Source organism: Coregonus clupeaformis, chromosome 11 (assembly GCF_020615455.1).
Source record: "Coregonus clupeaformis isolate EN_2021a chromosome 11, ASM2061545v1, whole genome shotgun sequence".
NCBI lineage: Eukaryota > Metazoa > Chordata > Actinopteri > Salmoniformes > Salmonidae > Coregonus > Coregonus clupeaformis.
In genome coordinates, this window is record NC_059202.1 from 8,479,698 (window position 1) to 8,496,797 (window position 17,100).

Sequence of the window (17,100 nt, forward strand, 5' to 3'; positions counted from 1 at the left end):
CACTTTTAGTGAGTTTGGTACACATCCAGTGGATAGGGAGCCATTTATTATGTTCAACATAGGAGGGCCAAGCACAGGAAGTAGCTCTTTCAGTAGTTTAGTTGGAATAGGGTCCAGTATGCAGCTTGACGGTTTAGAGGCCATGACTATTTTCATGAATGTGTCAAGAGATACAGTATTTAAAAAAACCTGTGTCTCCATTGATCCTAGGTCCTGGCAGTTCTGTGCAGACTCAGGACAACTCAGTTTTGGAGAAATACACAGATTCAAAGTGGAGTCCGTAATTTGTTTTCTAATGATCATGACCTTTTCATCAAAGAAGTTCATGAATTTATCACTGCTGAAGTGAAAGCTATCCTCTCTTGTTGAATGCTGCTTTTTAGTTTGCTTTGCGACAGTATAAAAATAAATGTTGGATTGTTCTTATTCTCCTCAATTAGGTTGGAAAAATAGGATGATCGAGCAGCAGTGAGGGCTCTAAGATATTGCACGGTACTATCATTCCAAGCTAGTCAGAAGACTTCCAGTTTGGTGGAGCGCCATTTCCTTTCCAATTTTCTGGAATCTTGCTTCAGGGCTCGGGTATTTTCTGTATACCAGGGAGCAAATTTTTTGTGACAAGTGTTTTTTTGTTTTTAGGGGTGCGACTGCATCTAGGGTATTATGCAAGGTTAAATTAAGATCCTCAGTTTGGTGGTTAACCAATTTTTGTACTCCGACATCCTTGGGTAGGTGGAGGGAGTCTGGAAGGGCATCTAGGAATCTTTGGGTTGTCCGAGAATTTATAACAAGGCTTATGATGATCCTTGGTTGGGGTCTGAGCAGATTATTTGTTGCAATTGCAAACGTAATAAAATGGTGGTCCGATAGTCCAGGATTATGAGGAAAAACATTTAGATCCACAATATTTATTCCACTGGACAAAACTAGATCCAGGATATGACTGTGGCAATGAGTAGGTCCGGAGACATGTTGGACAAAACCCACTGAGTCGATGATGGCTCCGAAAGCCTTTTGGAGTGGGTCTGTGGACTTTTCCATGTGAATATTAAAGTCACCAAAAATTGGAATATTATCTGCCATGACTACAAAGTCTGATAGGAATTCAGGGAACTCCGTGAGGAACGATGTATACGGCCCAGGAGGCCTGTAAACAGTAGCTATAAAAAGTGATTGAGTAGGCTGCATAGATTTCATGACTAGAAGCTCAAAAGATGAAAACGCAGTCTTTTTTTTTGTTGTAAATTGAAATTTGCTGTCAGAAATGTTAGCAACACCTCTGCCTTTGCGGGATGCGCGGGGGATATGGTCACTAGTGTAACCAGGAGGAGAGGCCTCATTTAACACAGTAAATTCATCAGGCTTGAGCCATGTTTCAGTCAGGCCAATCACATCAAGATTATGATCAGTGATTAGTTCATTGACTATGACTGCCTTGGAAGTGAGGGATCTAACATTAAGTAACCCTATTTTGAGATGTGAGATATCACAATCTCTTTCAATAATGACAGGAATGGATGAGAACTTTATTCCAGTGAGAATGCTAAGGTGAACACCACCATGTTTTGTTTCGCTCCACCTAGATCGAGGCACAGACACGGTCTCAATGGGGATAGTTGAGCTGACTACACTGACTGTGCTAGTGGCAGACTCCACTAAGCTGGTAGGCTGGCTAACAGCCTGCTGCCTGGCCTGCATCCTATCTCATTGTGGAGCTAGAGCCCTGTCTATGTTGGTAGATAAGATGAGAGCACCCCTCCAACTAGGATGGAGTCCGTCACTCCTCAGCAGACCAGGCTTGGTCCTGTTTGTGGGTGAGTCCCAGAAAGAGGCCCAGTTATCTACAAATTATATATTGTAACATACTTCCATGTCGTTTTAATCAATAAACTATACTGAACAAAAATATAAACACAACATGCAACAATTTCAACGGTTTTACTGAGTTACAGTTCATATACGGAAATCAGTCAATTGAAATAAATTCATTAGGCCCTAATCTACCCACTGGGGAGCCAGGCCCAGCCAATCAGAATGAGTTTTTCCCTACAAAAGGGCTTTATTACAGACAGAAATACTCTGTTTCATCAGCTGTCCGGGTGGCTGGTCTCAGATGATCCCGCAGGTGAAGAAGCCGGATGTGGAGATCCTGGGCTGGCGTGGTTACACGTGGTCTGTGGTTGTGAGGCCGGTTGGACATAATGCCAAATTCTCTAAAACGACGTTGGTAGAGAAATTAACATTACATTCTCTGGCAACAGCTCTGGTGGACATTCCTGCAGTCAGCTTGCCAATTGCACTCTCCGTCAAAACATGAGATATCTGTGGCATTGTGTTGTGTGACAAAACTGCACATTTTAGAGTGGCCTTTTATTGTCCCCAGCACAAGGTGCTCCTGTGTAATGATCATGCTGTTTAATCAGCTTCTTGATATGCCACACCTGTCAGTTGGATTATCTTTGCAAAGGAGAAATGCTCACTAACAGTGATGTAAACAAATGTGTGCACAACATTTGAGAAAAATAAGCTTTTTGTGTGTATGGACAATTTCTGGGATCTTTTATTTCAGCTCATGAAACATGGGACCAACACTTCACATGTTGCATTTATATTTTTGTTCAGTAAACATCATACCTAAAAACACTTTGATTCTAAAGGTAAAAATGTTAGCATGAACAGATAGACTGTCGCATGGAATGTACGTCATGATTATCAGCCGAAGAGATGATTCCAATGGACTTTCTTCAGCTAGCTAACATTAGCTATTTAACCCTGCTTTTATAGCTAAAATGCCGAAACGATGTTGCGTACCATTTTGTTTGAACAATAGTAGGAGAAAATACCACCAAATTAAGTTTAAACTGCCCAAGGACCAGGTTAGACAAACCTCATGCTTTCAGGCTATACGCCGCGATGATGATGGAAAGCTGCGGTTTATCGACACGTGTGTGTTCGAAGCACTTAATTCACGGTAAGTTGCTAGCTAACACTTGTTTGTATCTAACTCGCTATGTGTATTGCCTGTGTAAACTTGGGGATTCTACCATGTAGGTGTAGATTTCGCCATAGGCTACTTTGGGCCATTTGGTAGGGTTGTCTGCACAGCTGGTCTCCGGTAAGTTGAAAGGACATATAGGCAAGCCAACAAGAATCAACTTGTATTTTCTAAATGACCGTTCAAGGGCTGGCAAAGACTGGAAGTAGTTACGCGACATATCTAAGACTAGTGAATTAGATCGAGACTAACTTCTCTCGCTAGCCAGCCATCTAACGTCAGTTAACCGGCGAAAAAGCTAGGGGTAAACAAACAGTGACATAAGTATTATGCGACAGCTTTACTAGCTTTATTGTCAGTGTTAGCAGGTTGGGTAACACAGAGTGGCAGAATAAGTATCATGCAAATAATTTGTTGTTGTGACAGCCAAGTATGTTAATGACACCTGATGCTGCTGAAAACGTTTATTGAAATAACAAAAAAGTGTCAGTAGTTTGCTCAGGATGATGCAAAAGTTAGGCTAATTACATGGGAGTAAAGGGAGTACCCTATGTCTGTACCCTTCTTGGGGGCGTGGTCACGTTAAGCCACGCCTCGCCGTGTGTATCTATACTCCGGTCGCCATATTGGGCTTCATCTACCCCCTTCTCAGTAGGAACTAGGAATTTCCGATAACACGTGAACGCGACATTAGCATAGCAACTGCGAGTCTGGGCATAAAAGACAACATAACAAACGGTTATCTGTGGCTATTAAACTTTTGTTGCTTAACACTTTATTTGCCCCAGACATATTTTTTTGGTTCATTGCTCACTAACGTTAGCTGGCTGGCTTCGTTCTGATCCATATAGTAGAGGGCGTCTGCTTCGCCTCCCTCCATGAAGCGCTGCGATGCCCTCTGATTTTATATCCCTACTCAGCGCGGATCTCGACCTTAATTCCCCCAAATCTCTTTACTCTAAAGGTAAGACTTGTATACATGTTATGGCATGGCTGCATGTGCATTGTATTGCCATGGTTTTGGACTAGGACTGATGAACGGATAGATCACGGATTATTATCACGTTAGCTAGCAGCTAGCTATGCTTATAGCTAGCTAGTTAACTAGTAATGTGTGCATGATGGACAAACTAGCAGCTAACGTTAGGTAGCAGCAGGAGGCGTGTTGTGTTATTGTTTTCCCCCGGTGCACTCGTGGTTCGGTCCCCCATGACTATGGCATGGTTACAGTATCAAAACGTCAGGTCCAGTTTGCATTGTAACAAACCCCTCCTCGATTGCTTGCTGAATTTGTCACGATTGTTAGCATACGTTAGCTAGCTACTTAGCTAGCAGTCTTTAGTTAAGCTGTTTAGTTAGCTATCTAGCCAGCAGATGCGGCCCGCTTGTATACAGCTGCACTAGCGTCATACAGGCTTCCTGTGTAATTTAAGGGTGTTTTCAGATGTAGTCCTCTTTAAAATAAACAATCTCAGTCCTCTTTAAAGTGAACTATTGGGTGAAATAAAGCAAAATATCTCAGTTATCTTTGTATTCACACTGCCCTTGCCTTTGAATGAGGACTCAGCTTTCTTGACAGCTCACTTCAACATCTTTGCATTCACATGGCTATGTTTCGAAAGGAACCAAGACCTTTTTCCAACATTCACTCAATGGACTCTGGGTAAATACACAGTGCAGGACAAGTCATACCATCAGAACCTGTTATCGGACAGCCAGGAATGTACCTGCATACATTTTGGAAGCTAATAGTTTACATTTAGTTACAAAATAAGACATACTAATAAAAATCAATATAATATTTACATGTAAAAATGACTGGTAACAGGATAAATGGCAGAAGAATAATTGCAGATTAAATAATGCTTTAATTGAAAAATGTGTACTCAAAATTATACCGCCAACCTGCACATCATATTTTTTTTTAGGTTGTGGGACTAATGTGAGGGGCCTATGGCAGGGGAAATGGTGTTGCAGTAGCCTATAGTGCTTGGTGTAAATAAATTAGAAGTGAACCTGGAGAGTTTGTTGTGTTCACATTGCACTAAAAGAGGGAACCGAACCACAGACTTCAAGTGAACCGAACTCAGAACACCTCTCGAGATTGTCTCAGTTCGGTTTGCTTCGGGGTCTCTTTTGAGGGGTCTGAGTTCTTTATCTCACACTGAGTTCCCCAAAATTGTCTGAAAGGGACCAAGTGTGAAAACACCCTAAGACACCACAGAGCCAGCGCAAGATATGTCTTGGAAAAAGTTCCCTCAATCCATGGATGAGAAATGCGCTGTACTCTGAATATTCCCATTATCCCAACTGTCACACCAAGAAGATTGAATGACTGCTAGTTTTTAAGTAAACTGCAGTTTTCGTCCTTGTGCTAGATGGCAGAAGCCACAGCAGCCATTATGGAATGACACATGGCGTTGAACAACAAAGGAGCTGATTTGGCTGACACTGCCATTCCAAAATGTCTGCTGTGGTTGCTGCTACACGGACATGCCCGGTGCCTAAATTGATTACGTTTGTTGTGCAGCGAGAGTGGAGTGGAGACAAACAGATTGTCAGTTCAGTCAGTTGTCCTGATGAGCCCTTCCCAGCTAGCTAGTTTAGGCTTGTGGCTAGAAACTTCAAGAATTTGAAAGAATTTGGAACTTCTCTGCCAAAATTGGGAATCATTGTTTTATCAGAGTAAACGTTAAAAAAAGTAACAGAGTAAAAAAGTAAAGTTAGACGTTAATGCCGTAGTTATAGTGAAAATCACTATAATAAATGTGCTTTACCTGTCACCCTGGCCTGATATTGGCTACAATATCTAGCTACCTCTCCTTACAGCGACAAGTGGGAGCAAAGGACACTGTGCCCCGTGTTGTCGGCTTGCAGCGCAAACTCTCCCCATTGAGCAGTGTAGACTGTATCACGGCGACCTCCAGATGACTACTACCAATATATCCTATTTGAAATCAAATCAAGTGGGATGATTTTTTTTCATGAGCATGGTCTTATTTCTATTGCAGCATATTGGATGACTCTCATTCATATTCCATTATTCCAGTTCAATGTAACAGCGATAGGTTTAGGCTACTACATGATACTCAAATTTTTACTATACCCCTCATGAGGTTGCTACAACCTAGCCTCGTTTACAACGTAGGTGCACACAGGTCGTGAGACAAATTTGAGGTGACCGACAGTGACATTCAATACCGCCTTGCATACTCTTGCCTGCATCTAGCTGATATAGGGTGTAATCATTAGTCCAACAGTTGCAAACGAGAGATTCTATTGGACAAATTCAGGTATGTTTATCCCCATTTTGTGCCGTTTAAGAAACTTTTTTCAACAGAATCGGCGGAATGAATACACCCCTGATCACGGGTAAAGATTTCACGCTCATAACAGCCACATTGTATTCCTTCTCTTCCCTTCGCTTGTGGACTTCAATGCACCACAAATCAGCTGTATGTGACCAGGCAAAAAAGCCTTTCAAAGCCAAACCTCTACAAACTGCCTACATCGTTGTCACCATATTAGCTAAAGTAACGTCATAGTCAGCATAGCTAATAGAACTAACACGTTAGTAAACCCGCTACAATCGTGCAGTAACGTTAGTGTACAGTCAGTAAGCAGTTACACCGGCGGGCCCCGGTGGCAATACATTAGTAATACCAAAGGCTTACCTTGACTTGGAAGAGTTCCAGTGTTGTGTTGGAAAGTCATAGCCAGCTGTTTGAGCAGGGTGTTTCAGTACTCTAAACTAGCTAGCTGCAAATGACAGTCTCTCTCTATTTCTCTCTTGCTTCTCCTTCATTTTGGAATAAATTAATTTGTTAAAAACTCTTCAACTATCGTCTTTCTCTCTTTGAGTCAACTACTCACCACATTTTATACACTGCAGTGCTAGCTAGCTGTAGGTTATGCTTTCAGTACTAGATTAATTCTCTGATCCTTTGATTGGGTGGACAACATGTCAGTTTATGCTACAAGAGCTCTGATAGGCTGGAGGACGTCATAATTACTGTGTAAGTCTATGGAAGGGGGTGAGAACCATGAGCCTCCTAGGTTTTGTATTGAAGTCAATGTACCCAGAGGAAGACGGAAGCTAGCTGTCCTCCGGCTACACCATGTTGCTCCTCAATAGAGTGCTGTTGAGGATACTGGAGACCTTCTTTGCAAAATAGTGTGTTTTAATCAGTTATTTGGTGACGTGATTATATTTAGTATAGTTTCATCTAAAAAAGATAACTTTTTAATGTTTTACCATTTTAATTTTTATGAAATTCACTGAAGAGGATGGTCCTCCCCTTCCTCCTCTGTGGAGCCTCCACTGGTTTCAGATGAGTGAAAGTGGCCTTATCTTTGTGTGCTTGCACTTGTCGTGTGGATGTGGGTGTTATTGGCAAGTTCACCTTCATTCATTGGCAGGCCTTGTCAAAAGTGAAGTAGATTGACGTAAAAGTGGAAGGAAGGTTAGATCATGATTTCCTCAGAATTAGTTATATTAAGCATGATGCAGTAGCTATATTATCTAGCTGCTTTGCCAGTTGATGTGGTGGCTGGTGGGTGCTGACTGAGTCATGGCCGACGCAAAGCTGCTCTTGTGATAACACTGTGCTATGAACAGGCTCCATTGTCCTCTCTCTGCTCAGTCCACTACTCCTTCAGTCCAGCTGTGTCTGAATGTGATCAAAGCCTAGGGGGTTTCAGTTTAAAGACCTTCTACAGGTGGCAGATATGGCTGCCTTGCAAAACATTTGAGTAAAAATGTACACTGCGCAGTTGTTATGACGAGTTTTCTGGTATCAAGTAATTCATGATGCAAGAAGATATTTAACACTTAGATGGAGAGTTGATGCAAATTATTTAATAGATACGGTACCGGGTTCGTATAACAAATGGCACGTGCTTTCCCTCGTCATCCGAACTCTGGACAAAGGAAATCTCTCAGTTTATATACTTCATGTTACACGTTTCTTCAACAACATCTGGTAACCTTCAGTGGGCACCCCCCACTCTGATGGTATCACCCTGTACCCAAGTCAGTATATTCCATCTATCAATCATTCTAAAATAAACCCTAGTAAGCTCCCTCGACATAATGGAATCCTTAGCATTCAGACTCTGTGGCACCAAGAGTTACCTATCTAACAGATTAAACTTTGTTCATACAACACTATGACAAGACGTTATATCAATCCACCATTTATTTTTATTTTGTTGTATGTAAAATTCCCCTTGTCTAACCTTACTTAAACCCAACAATTCACATAAAACTTCATATCAACTAAAATGTTCCCCAATCAGTAGTATAGATATATGTTTAAAGCCTAAACTAAGCTAGATAACTGAGAATTCATCCCCCTCTACTTTCTATACCTGAATCCAACCAGATTCTCAATATATGTAATCAACAAAGGTATACATTCTCAGTCACCTAGCTCATGCACAATCAAACCTCTATGGACTCAGTCTGAGTAAAAGATCGATACGATTAACTACTATATTCACGCTTAATATCTATGTAGGCAAAGCCTCAATTATACATAAGGAAAAATCCCACATAGACCATACAAGAAAAACATACATAAAATGAATGTTGAACATCATGACATCATCCAACCAGATACATTGATTCATGACAATTTCTAAGTTACATGTAAACTACAATATAGGTACAGTGGGTAGAACAAGTATTTGATACACTGCCGATTTTGCAGGTTTTCCTACTTACAAAGCATGTAGAGGTCTGTAATTTTTATCATAGGTACACTTCAACTGTGAGAGACGGAATCTAAAACAAAAATCCAGAAAATCACATTGTATGATTTTAAAGTAATTAACTTGCATTTTATTGCATGACATAAGTATTTGATCACCTACCAACCAGTAAGAATTCCGGCTCTCACAGACCTGTTAGTTTTTCTTTAAGAAGCCCTCCTGTTCTCCACTCATTACCTGTATTAACTGCACCTGTTTGAACTCGTTACCTGTATAAAAGACACCTGTCCACACACTCAATCAAACAGACTCCAACCTCTCCACAATGGCCAAGACCAGAGAGCTGTGTAAGGACATCAGGGATACAATTGTAGACCTGCACAAGGCTGGGATGGGCTACAGGACAATAGGCAAACAGCTTGGTGAGAAGGCAACAACGGTTGGCGCAATTATTCGAAAATGGAAGAAGTTCAAGATGATGGTCAATCACAATTGGTCTGGGGCTCCATGCAAGATCTCACCTCGTGGGGCATCAATGATCATGAGGAAGGTGAGGGATCAGCCCAAAACTACACGGCAGGACCTGGTCAATGACCTGAAGAGAGCTGGGACCACAGTCTCAAAGAAAACCATTAGTAACACACTACGCCGTCATGGATTAAAATCCTGCAGCGCACGCACGGTCCCCCTGCTCATGCCAGCACATGTCCAGGCCCGTCTGAAGTTTGCCAATGCCCATCGGGATGATCCAGAAGAAGAATGGGAGAAGGTCAAGTGGTCTGATGAGACAAAAATATAGCTTTTTGGTCTAAACTCCACTCGCCGTGTTTGGAGGAAGAAGAACCCCAAGAACACCATCCCAACCATGAAGCATGGAGGTGGAAACATCATTCTTTGGGGATGCTTTTCTGCAAAGGGGACAGGACGACTGCACCGTATTGAGGGGAGGATGGATGGGGCCATGTATCGCAAGATCTTGGCCAACAACCTCCTTCCCTCAGTGAGAGCATTGAAGATGGGTCGTGGCTGGGTCTTCCAGCATGACAACGACCCGAAACACACAGCCAGGGCAACTAAGGAGTGGCTCCGTAAGAAGCATCTCAAGGTCCTGGAGTGGCCTAGCCAGTCTCCAGACCTGAACCCAATAGAAAATCTTTGGAGGGAGCTGAAAGTCCGTATTGCCCAGCGACAGCCCCGAAACCTGAAGGATCTGGAGAAGGTCTGTATGAAGGAGTCGGCCAAAATCCCTGCTGCAGTGTGTGCAAACCTGGTCAAGACCTACAGGAAACGTATGATCTCTGTAATTGCAAGCAAAGGTTTCTGTACCAAATATTAAGTTCTGCTTTTCTGATGTATCAAATACTTATGTCATTGAATAAAATGCTAATTAATTACTTAAAAATCATACAATGTGATTTTCTGGATTTTTGTTTTAGATTCCGTCTCTCACAGTTGAAGTGTACCTATGATAAAAATTACAGACCTCTACATGCTTTGTAAGTAGGAAAACCTGCAAAATCGGCAGTGTATCAAATACTTGTTCTCCCCACTGTATATGAACATATCCCAATAAAAACTTAATTCTTCATTGTCTTGATTCAGAGGAACCCCAAGCTTTTCTCTGGTCACATCTATAGATGAAGAATTTGTACTTTCCCTCCTTGCATTAATATTGACTGATACATCTCTAGCTGTAATCACTGGCATGTTAGTAATTGTTTGTACAGATCTCAAAATCAATCCCTGAAATATGGGAAAACACCTCTTAACTATGGCTACAATAATTAATATGGCCACTAGGGGACCTAGAATGCTTGCCATCCATGTTCCTATTGAATTACCACTAAAAACCCTAGAAAATACTTCAACAGCATCCAAATTGCTATATCCCCCTAATATTTTTGAATCTCTTTTCGTATTGTTAATTCCATCCTGTATTTCTCTAATATTTCCCATAGCTTTAGTTAAATTCCCAAAACCTTCCTATTCTGATGGCAAGTATGTACAACATGCATCTCCCCCTTTAGCTCTTGTAATAGCATCCAATGCTATGCGGTTAACAATTGCATATTGTCTAATGAGTGCCATTTCAGACCCAATTGCTTGAAAACCCAAGACTGTTAATAGGTACCATGTTCAACTCTGTTCAACCCTGACTCTGTTTCCATAATATGCCTGAGGAGAGATACAAAGGATAACACTCTGGTTTCAGTCACTGATAAATCAGGACAGCCTTGGATTAGTTAGGAGTGAGGAATTCAACCCTAGGTCAGATCAGATAAAGATAGAAAACAAACATTCCTCTTTCACACCCCAAACCCAGTGAGATGAACCAATTAAGTTCTTGCTTAGCGCCACATACAGTGGCGAAAAAAAGTATTTAGTCAGCCACCAATTGTGCAAGTTCTCCCACTTAAAAAGATGAGAGAGGCCTGTAATTTTCATCATAGGTACACGTCAACTATGACAGACAAAATGAGAAAAAAAAATCCAGGAAATCACATTGTAGGATTTTTAATGAATTTATTTGCAAATTATGGTGGAAAATAAGTATTTGGTCAATAAAAAAAGTTTCTCAATACTTTGTTACATACCCTTTGTTGGCAATGACACAGGTCAAACATTTTCTGATAGGTTTTCACACACTGTTGCTGGTATTTTGGCCCATTCCTCCATGCAGATCTCCTCTAGAGCAGTGATGTTTTGGGGCTGTCGCTGGGCAACACGGACTTTCAACTCCCTCCAAAGATTTTCTATGGGGTTGAGATCTGGAGACTGGCTAGGCCACTCCAGGGCCTTGAAATGCTTCTTACGAAGCCACTCCTTCGTTGCCCGGGCGGTGTGTTTGGGATCATTGTCATGCTGAAAAACCCAGCCACGTTTCATCTTCAATGCCCTTGCTGATGGAAGGAGGTTTTCACTCAAAATCTCACGATACATGGCCCCATTCATTCTTTCCTTTACACGGATCAGTCGTCCTGGTCCCTTTGCAGAAAAACAGATGTTTCCACCCCCATGCTTCACAGTAGGTATGGTGTTCTTTGGATGCAACTCAGCATTCTTTGTCCTCCAAACACGACGAGTTGAGTTTTTACCAAAAAGTTATATTTTGGTTTCATCTGACCATATGACATTCTCCCAATCCTCTTCTGGATCATCCAAATGCACTCTAGCAAACTTCAGACGGGCCTGGACATGTACTGGCTTAAGCAGGGGGACACGTCTGGCACTGCAGAATTTGAGTCCCTGGCGGCGTAGTGTGTTACTGATGGTAGGCTTTGTTACTTTGGTCCCAGCTCTCTGCAGGTCATTCACTAGGTCCCCCCGTGTGGTTCTGGGATTTTTGCTCACCGTTCTTGTGATCATTTTGACCCCACGGGGTGAGATCTTGCGTGGAGCCCCAGATCGAGGGAGATTATCAGTGGTCTTGTATGTCTTCCATTTCCTAATAATTGCTCCCACAGTTGATTTCTTCAAACCAAGCTGCTTACCTATTGCAGATTCAGTCTTCCCAGCCTGGTGCAGGTCTACAATTTTGTTTTTGGTGTCCTTTGACAGTTCTTTGGTCTTGGCCATAGTGGAGTTTGGAGTGTGACTGTTTGAGGTTGTGGACAGGTGTCTTTTATACTGATAACAAGTTCAAACAGGTGCCATTAATACAGGTAACGAGTGGAGGACAGAGGAGCCTCTTAAAGAAGTAGTTACAGGTCTGTGAGAGCCAGTAATCTTGCTTGTTTGTAGGTGACCAAATACTTATTTTCCACCATAATTTGCAAATAAATTCATAAAAAATCCTACAATGTGATTTTCTGGAGAAAGAAAATCTCAATTTGTCTGTCATAGTTGACGTGTACCTATGAAAATTACAGGCCTCTCTCATCTTTTTAAGTGGGAGAACTTGCACAATTGGTGGCTGACTAAATACTTTTCCCCCCCACTGTATGTACTCATCTAAACCTTTCAATGTAAAAATACACATCAATCCCTCATAGGTCTCATATCAATACATCCCAATACTTCAAACATATATAGTTACTACTATATGAATACTGCGACATAAAAATTCAACATGTTCCTGATTACATTTACATTTTAGTCATTTAGCAGACGCTCTTATCCAGAGCGACTTACAGTTAGTGAATACATATATTTTTTTTTTTTTTTTTTTTTACTGGCCCCCCGTGGGAAACGAACCCACACCCCTGGCGTTGCAAACGCCATGCTCTATCAACTGAGCTACATCCCTACCGGCCATTCCCTCCCCTACCCTGGACGACGCTGGGCCAATTGTGCGCCGCCCATGAGTCTCCCGGTCGCGGCCGGCTGCGACAGAGCCTGGATTCGAACCAGGATCTCTAGTGGCACAGTTAGCACTGCGATGCAGTGCCTTAGACCACTGCGCCACTTATATCTTCCAAACAGTAATATAAAAAAATGTATATTCTAAATAAATCATATAAGTGTATCCTAACACATTAAAACTAATGTAGCGTTATTTTAACCATAATATGTATTTAAGACATTTATCTTGCGATTGTACCAGCACTACCAGGGCATGCTGAGAATAGTTTCAACATCTTTAGCTCACATAACGTCTTTACCCATATTACAAGTAGTATAACTATCAATATCTAATGCATTAGTAGCAGTGTCAACATCTTTAGTTATGAACATATTAATAACTTACTCAAATCCATAAGTAAGCTTACAACTCATAACTGTAATCCAATTAATTATCCTAAAACAAATTTAGAATGACAATTCTTAGTGATTCACATTGGTCCTATCACTCAAAGTTAAAACCCTCAACTTAGCACCCATGAGACTGGCAGAATGTACATTTATATTAACATACAGTATAACTATCCATAATTCTCGTATTACCTTCCTCATCACGAGAATAACTACAGATCATTATCACAATGCATTTTTAGTCCAAATTACTATAAATTTAGCAGTGTATATACCTTCTACATCAACCTCATACCCAAATTATCAAATTTAGAGAAGTCCAAATTAATTATAGACACAGCTGACCAACCCCAGTCCTTCCCCGGCACTCAATCTTCTGGCATTTCATTATGTTCTTCAGGTAGCTTTATATTTCAACTTGAATTGCCCATAACAATGTCCCAATTTCAATGTCTCATCCGAGCAGCTACCATCTCTACCCCCCATTCTGTCTCGTCCATTTGCCAACCAGTATACCAACAACATGAGAAATGTTGTATTTGAACGGATCTCTCTCCATCCTCACTCCCGGTGGACTCCTGTCACACTCCACATGGACTCCTGTCACACTCCACATGGACTCCTGTCACACTCCACATGGACTCCTGTCACACTCCACATGGACTCCTGTCACACTCCACATGGACTCCTGTCACACTCCAGCGAGACACACTCCAGCGAGAAAAGCATGAGATAAAAAACAGTTGATAGTTTCCATTGGATGTTGTACATCGGTTGCAGGTAGAAGTGGTGCTGTACAGTAACGTCTTCAACGCCTTTGTTGCTCATCTTCAGCCGGTTTAGACGGTTTTTTTTAGGTTCACACCGTTCTTGACCGAATTATCCCCTGCTATGCATTCCAGACACCATCTGTAGTTACCTCGAGAGAGGACAGATCATAACAGTAGCTGAGTTAATTTCTAATCCAAGAAATCCATGTAAGCATTGACTATATGACAATTTATTATGTTTTAACCAATTTTTACTAATACACTCTCCTTATCACCCTATCAAATCAGCCAGAGCGCGTAGCTCATCAGTAGCCTTCCCATTGTCATCCTTATCTCCCTCATCTCTAGGTCGGCGGTTTCCTCATGGTACTCTGGTACAGTGGTTTAGATGATACCAGGTCGATCTCCCCTCTATCCATACAGCCGTTGGTGTAGCCTGGATGACGATGTATGGGCCCTTTTTAGCTCGGAATCTTCTTCCGTCACTAGGGTCTCCAATCAGGTAGAGTCCCTCTCAATCCACCAACATCGGTCTGTGGAGTGTGTCCTTCTGGCAGCATACCAATAGGGAAACTGAGAGTCACTGCTGCAAAGACACACAGACACAGACAGACACAAAAGAAAACAATTATCCTCTTCTGGGGTTGGACCTCTCCTACAGTGAGACACCTGGATCTAGTTATCTGTCTCTGTTACTTTCCCCTCCATCGAAGTAGCCAGCAACACCTAGTACTGACCTCCTGTAATCCTTTACCGCCACAAAGCCTCCAGGGTGCAGAAAATGCTCAGATTCTCCTGCTAGGTTGGGCAGATTTGCCTTCACCCGTGGGAACAAAGTCTTAAAAACATTGTTAGGTGATACACAGTATGCTACTATACCATGTCTTCTTATCAGTCAGGAGAAGCCTTGAGATTAGGAAGTGCACATCCTTACAGCTCATTGTAGTCCACTAGTTTCATAGAAAGGCCTCCTCTACAACCTGCCTCCTACCACAAATACACTTGCACATAAAACATTTAATCTAACCCATAACACATTAATTACTACTGCTCATATTCTTAATACAATTTGCCTATTTACCAAAAAGGCCCATTTGACCAGTACTTCCCCCCTTTGGACACATGACTCACATCGTGATTCATGCGTTCAAAAAACAAAACAACAACATTGCGTGTTAAACCAAAATATTAAATTAAAATGACAACCTTTGATAATACCTTAACTTAATTGTATCCCATAAGGTAATTCAAGAATAGTAAAATTGACTAGCGACAGGTATCCATCATTCAGGGATAGCACTCTCTCCCTGTCCTTGTCATGGTCCGAATCATATATATAGGACTATTGCCAAATTATAAACTTCTTCATAATTATCATTGATTATATAACCCTCAACGCGGTATAATAAATTACCTTAAATTCCTCATCCTATGTCTCTCGGTTTTCCAGTGTGGGTGATCAAATCACACTAGAAAGTCAGGTCAGAGGTCAATCAAATCCTTCAAAGAAGTGCTTCATTTTATAGTAGACTAATCCTTAACAACAGTCAAAACATTTCATACATATCGTATCCCCAGTGTACAGTAAGACTTCATTACAGTTATTATCAAAATAAATCAAGTTTCATTAAAACTCACTTAGAAAATAAAACTTGTCCCTTTAAGACATATAATTTCTAACCCGTGAAAACCCCCTCAACGAAATTAAATAGTCCACTTAATGAGTCAAACATGTTTTAACACCACTACCCAATGTACATAACAAGTGTATTGTGTGGTTATTTGCAAACCATATGATAAACAAAACAAAAACAAAAAAATGGCCAGGCCTTGTGTTAGTTGGTAGCTCCCTTCACTGCCTACTCCGTATATTTTCATACTTATCAAACTGCCAAATGTAACTAACATCTCTTCCTAAGACCACATACACGGGAACATCTGTAAAAGATAATGAAAGCCCTTTTCTCCTGGAAAATAAAGTTTACAAATGGTTAACATTTACTTGTAATCATCAACAAGCATGGCAACGATAATTCCACTGTCTTCCCTTAACTCATTAATTGTTTGTTTCTATTTAATTCCTCGTGACTACTCCAGAAGAAGATGACATAAAATCTCTCAAAAGATGAAAACCACTATAGGTTCTCTGAGTTTACAATTAGTATTTTTAATTGATTACCCTTTAGACTTCATTCTCTGTAATTCTCACAATGATTATTCAACCCCAAAATCGGCTCCATTTGATCCCATATCAAATTATCATGGTATCGTTACTGGATCACTGTCCAACGACACAGGTAATATCTGTTTCCCCTTAGATTGTTTCTGTCACCCCTATAAATTTAATATTTTAGTCATTCGCAAATATAATCAATTACTACGCATAAAGAATCAGTGATATTTGATCCCAAGCGTCTAATAAAAAGGTGTTTGAGATGTGATATCCTATGTCTTCCTTAACATATATACTGTAGGGTACTTCCACCAATCCTATAAGAAATAATCCTACTCAAAACACATCAGATAATACCACGTTTCATTAATTGGAATAGACACCTTCTAATATAAACCTATAACCCCTTTCTGGTAATGTAATCATCGCAACCTGTTGCATTGATGTATTAAAATATAAACCTATTGTTTAATAAATCCAGAACCTACAAAAATGTGTACTTCCCCATCAGCGTAATAGTCAAAACTACCTCCCATTGTTCAACGTACCAGAAACAGATTATCGTTTTTAGAATTAGTTAACTGTCTACATAACTCACTGGTGTTACGCAAACTATAGAATTGAATAACAATAATTAAAAATAGTCAAAGAACGTTTCTTATTCAACTATTCAGATTTCTGCTTCACATTACCCCCTGCGTCCTTTACATCCCGATATAGACCAGCGAGCACGACTGTCTTTCACCCGCGGACTAAAT

General features: G+C 41.0%; 1 protein-coding gene across 1 annotated transcript in view; it reads left to right on the forward strand.

Moving 5' to 3' along the window:
- Positions 1-3,613: 3,613 nt before the first annotated feature.
- The window catches only part of LOC121576368 (nuclear factor of activated T-cells 5), a 44,372-nt gene continuing 30,885 nt past the window's right edge, over positions 3,614-17,100 (forward strand). Inside the window, exon 1 of the mRNA XM_041889453.1 lies at positions 3,614-3,959. Within this exon, the coding sequence (XP_041745387.1) occupies positions 3,887-3,959 (73 nt within the window). The 5' untranslated portion in view covers positions 3,614-3,886. The remainder of the gene's footprint in view (positions 3,960-17,100) is intronic.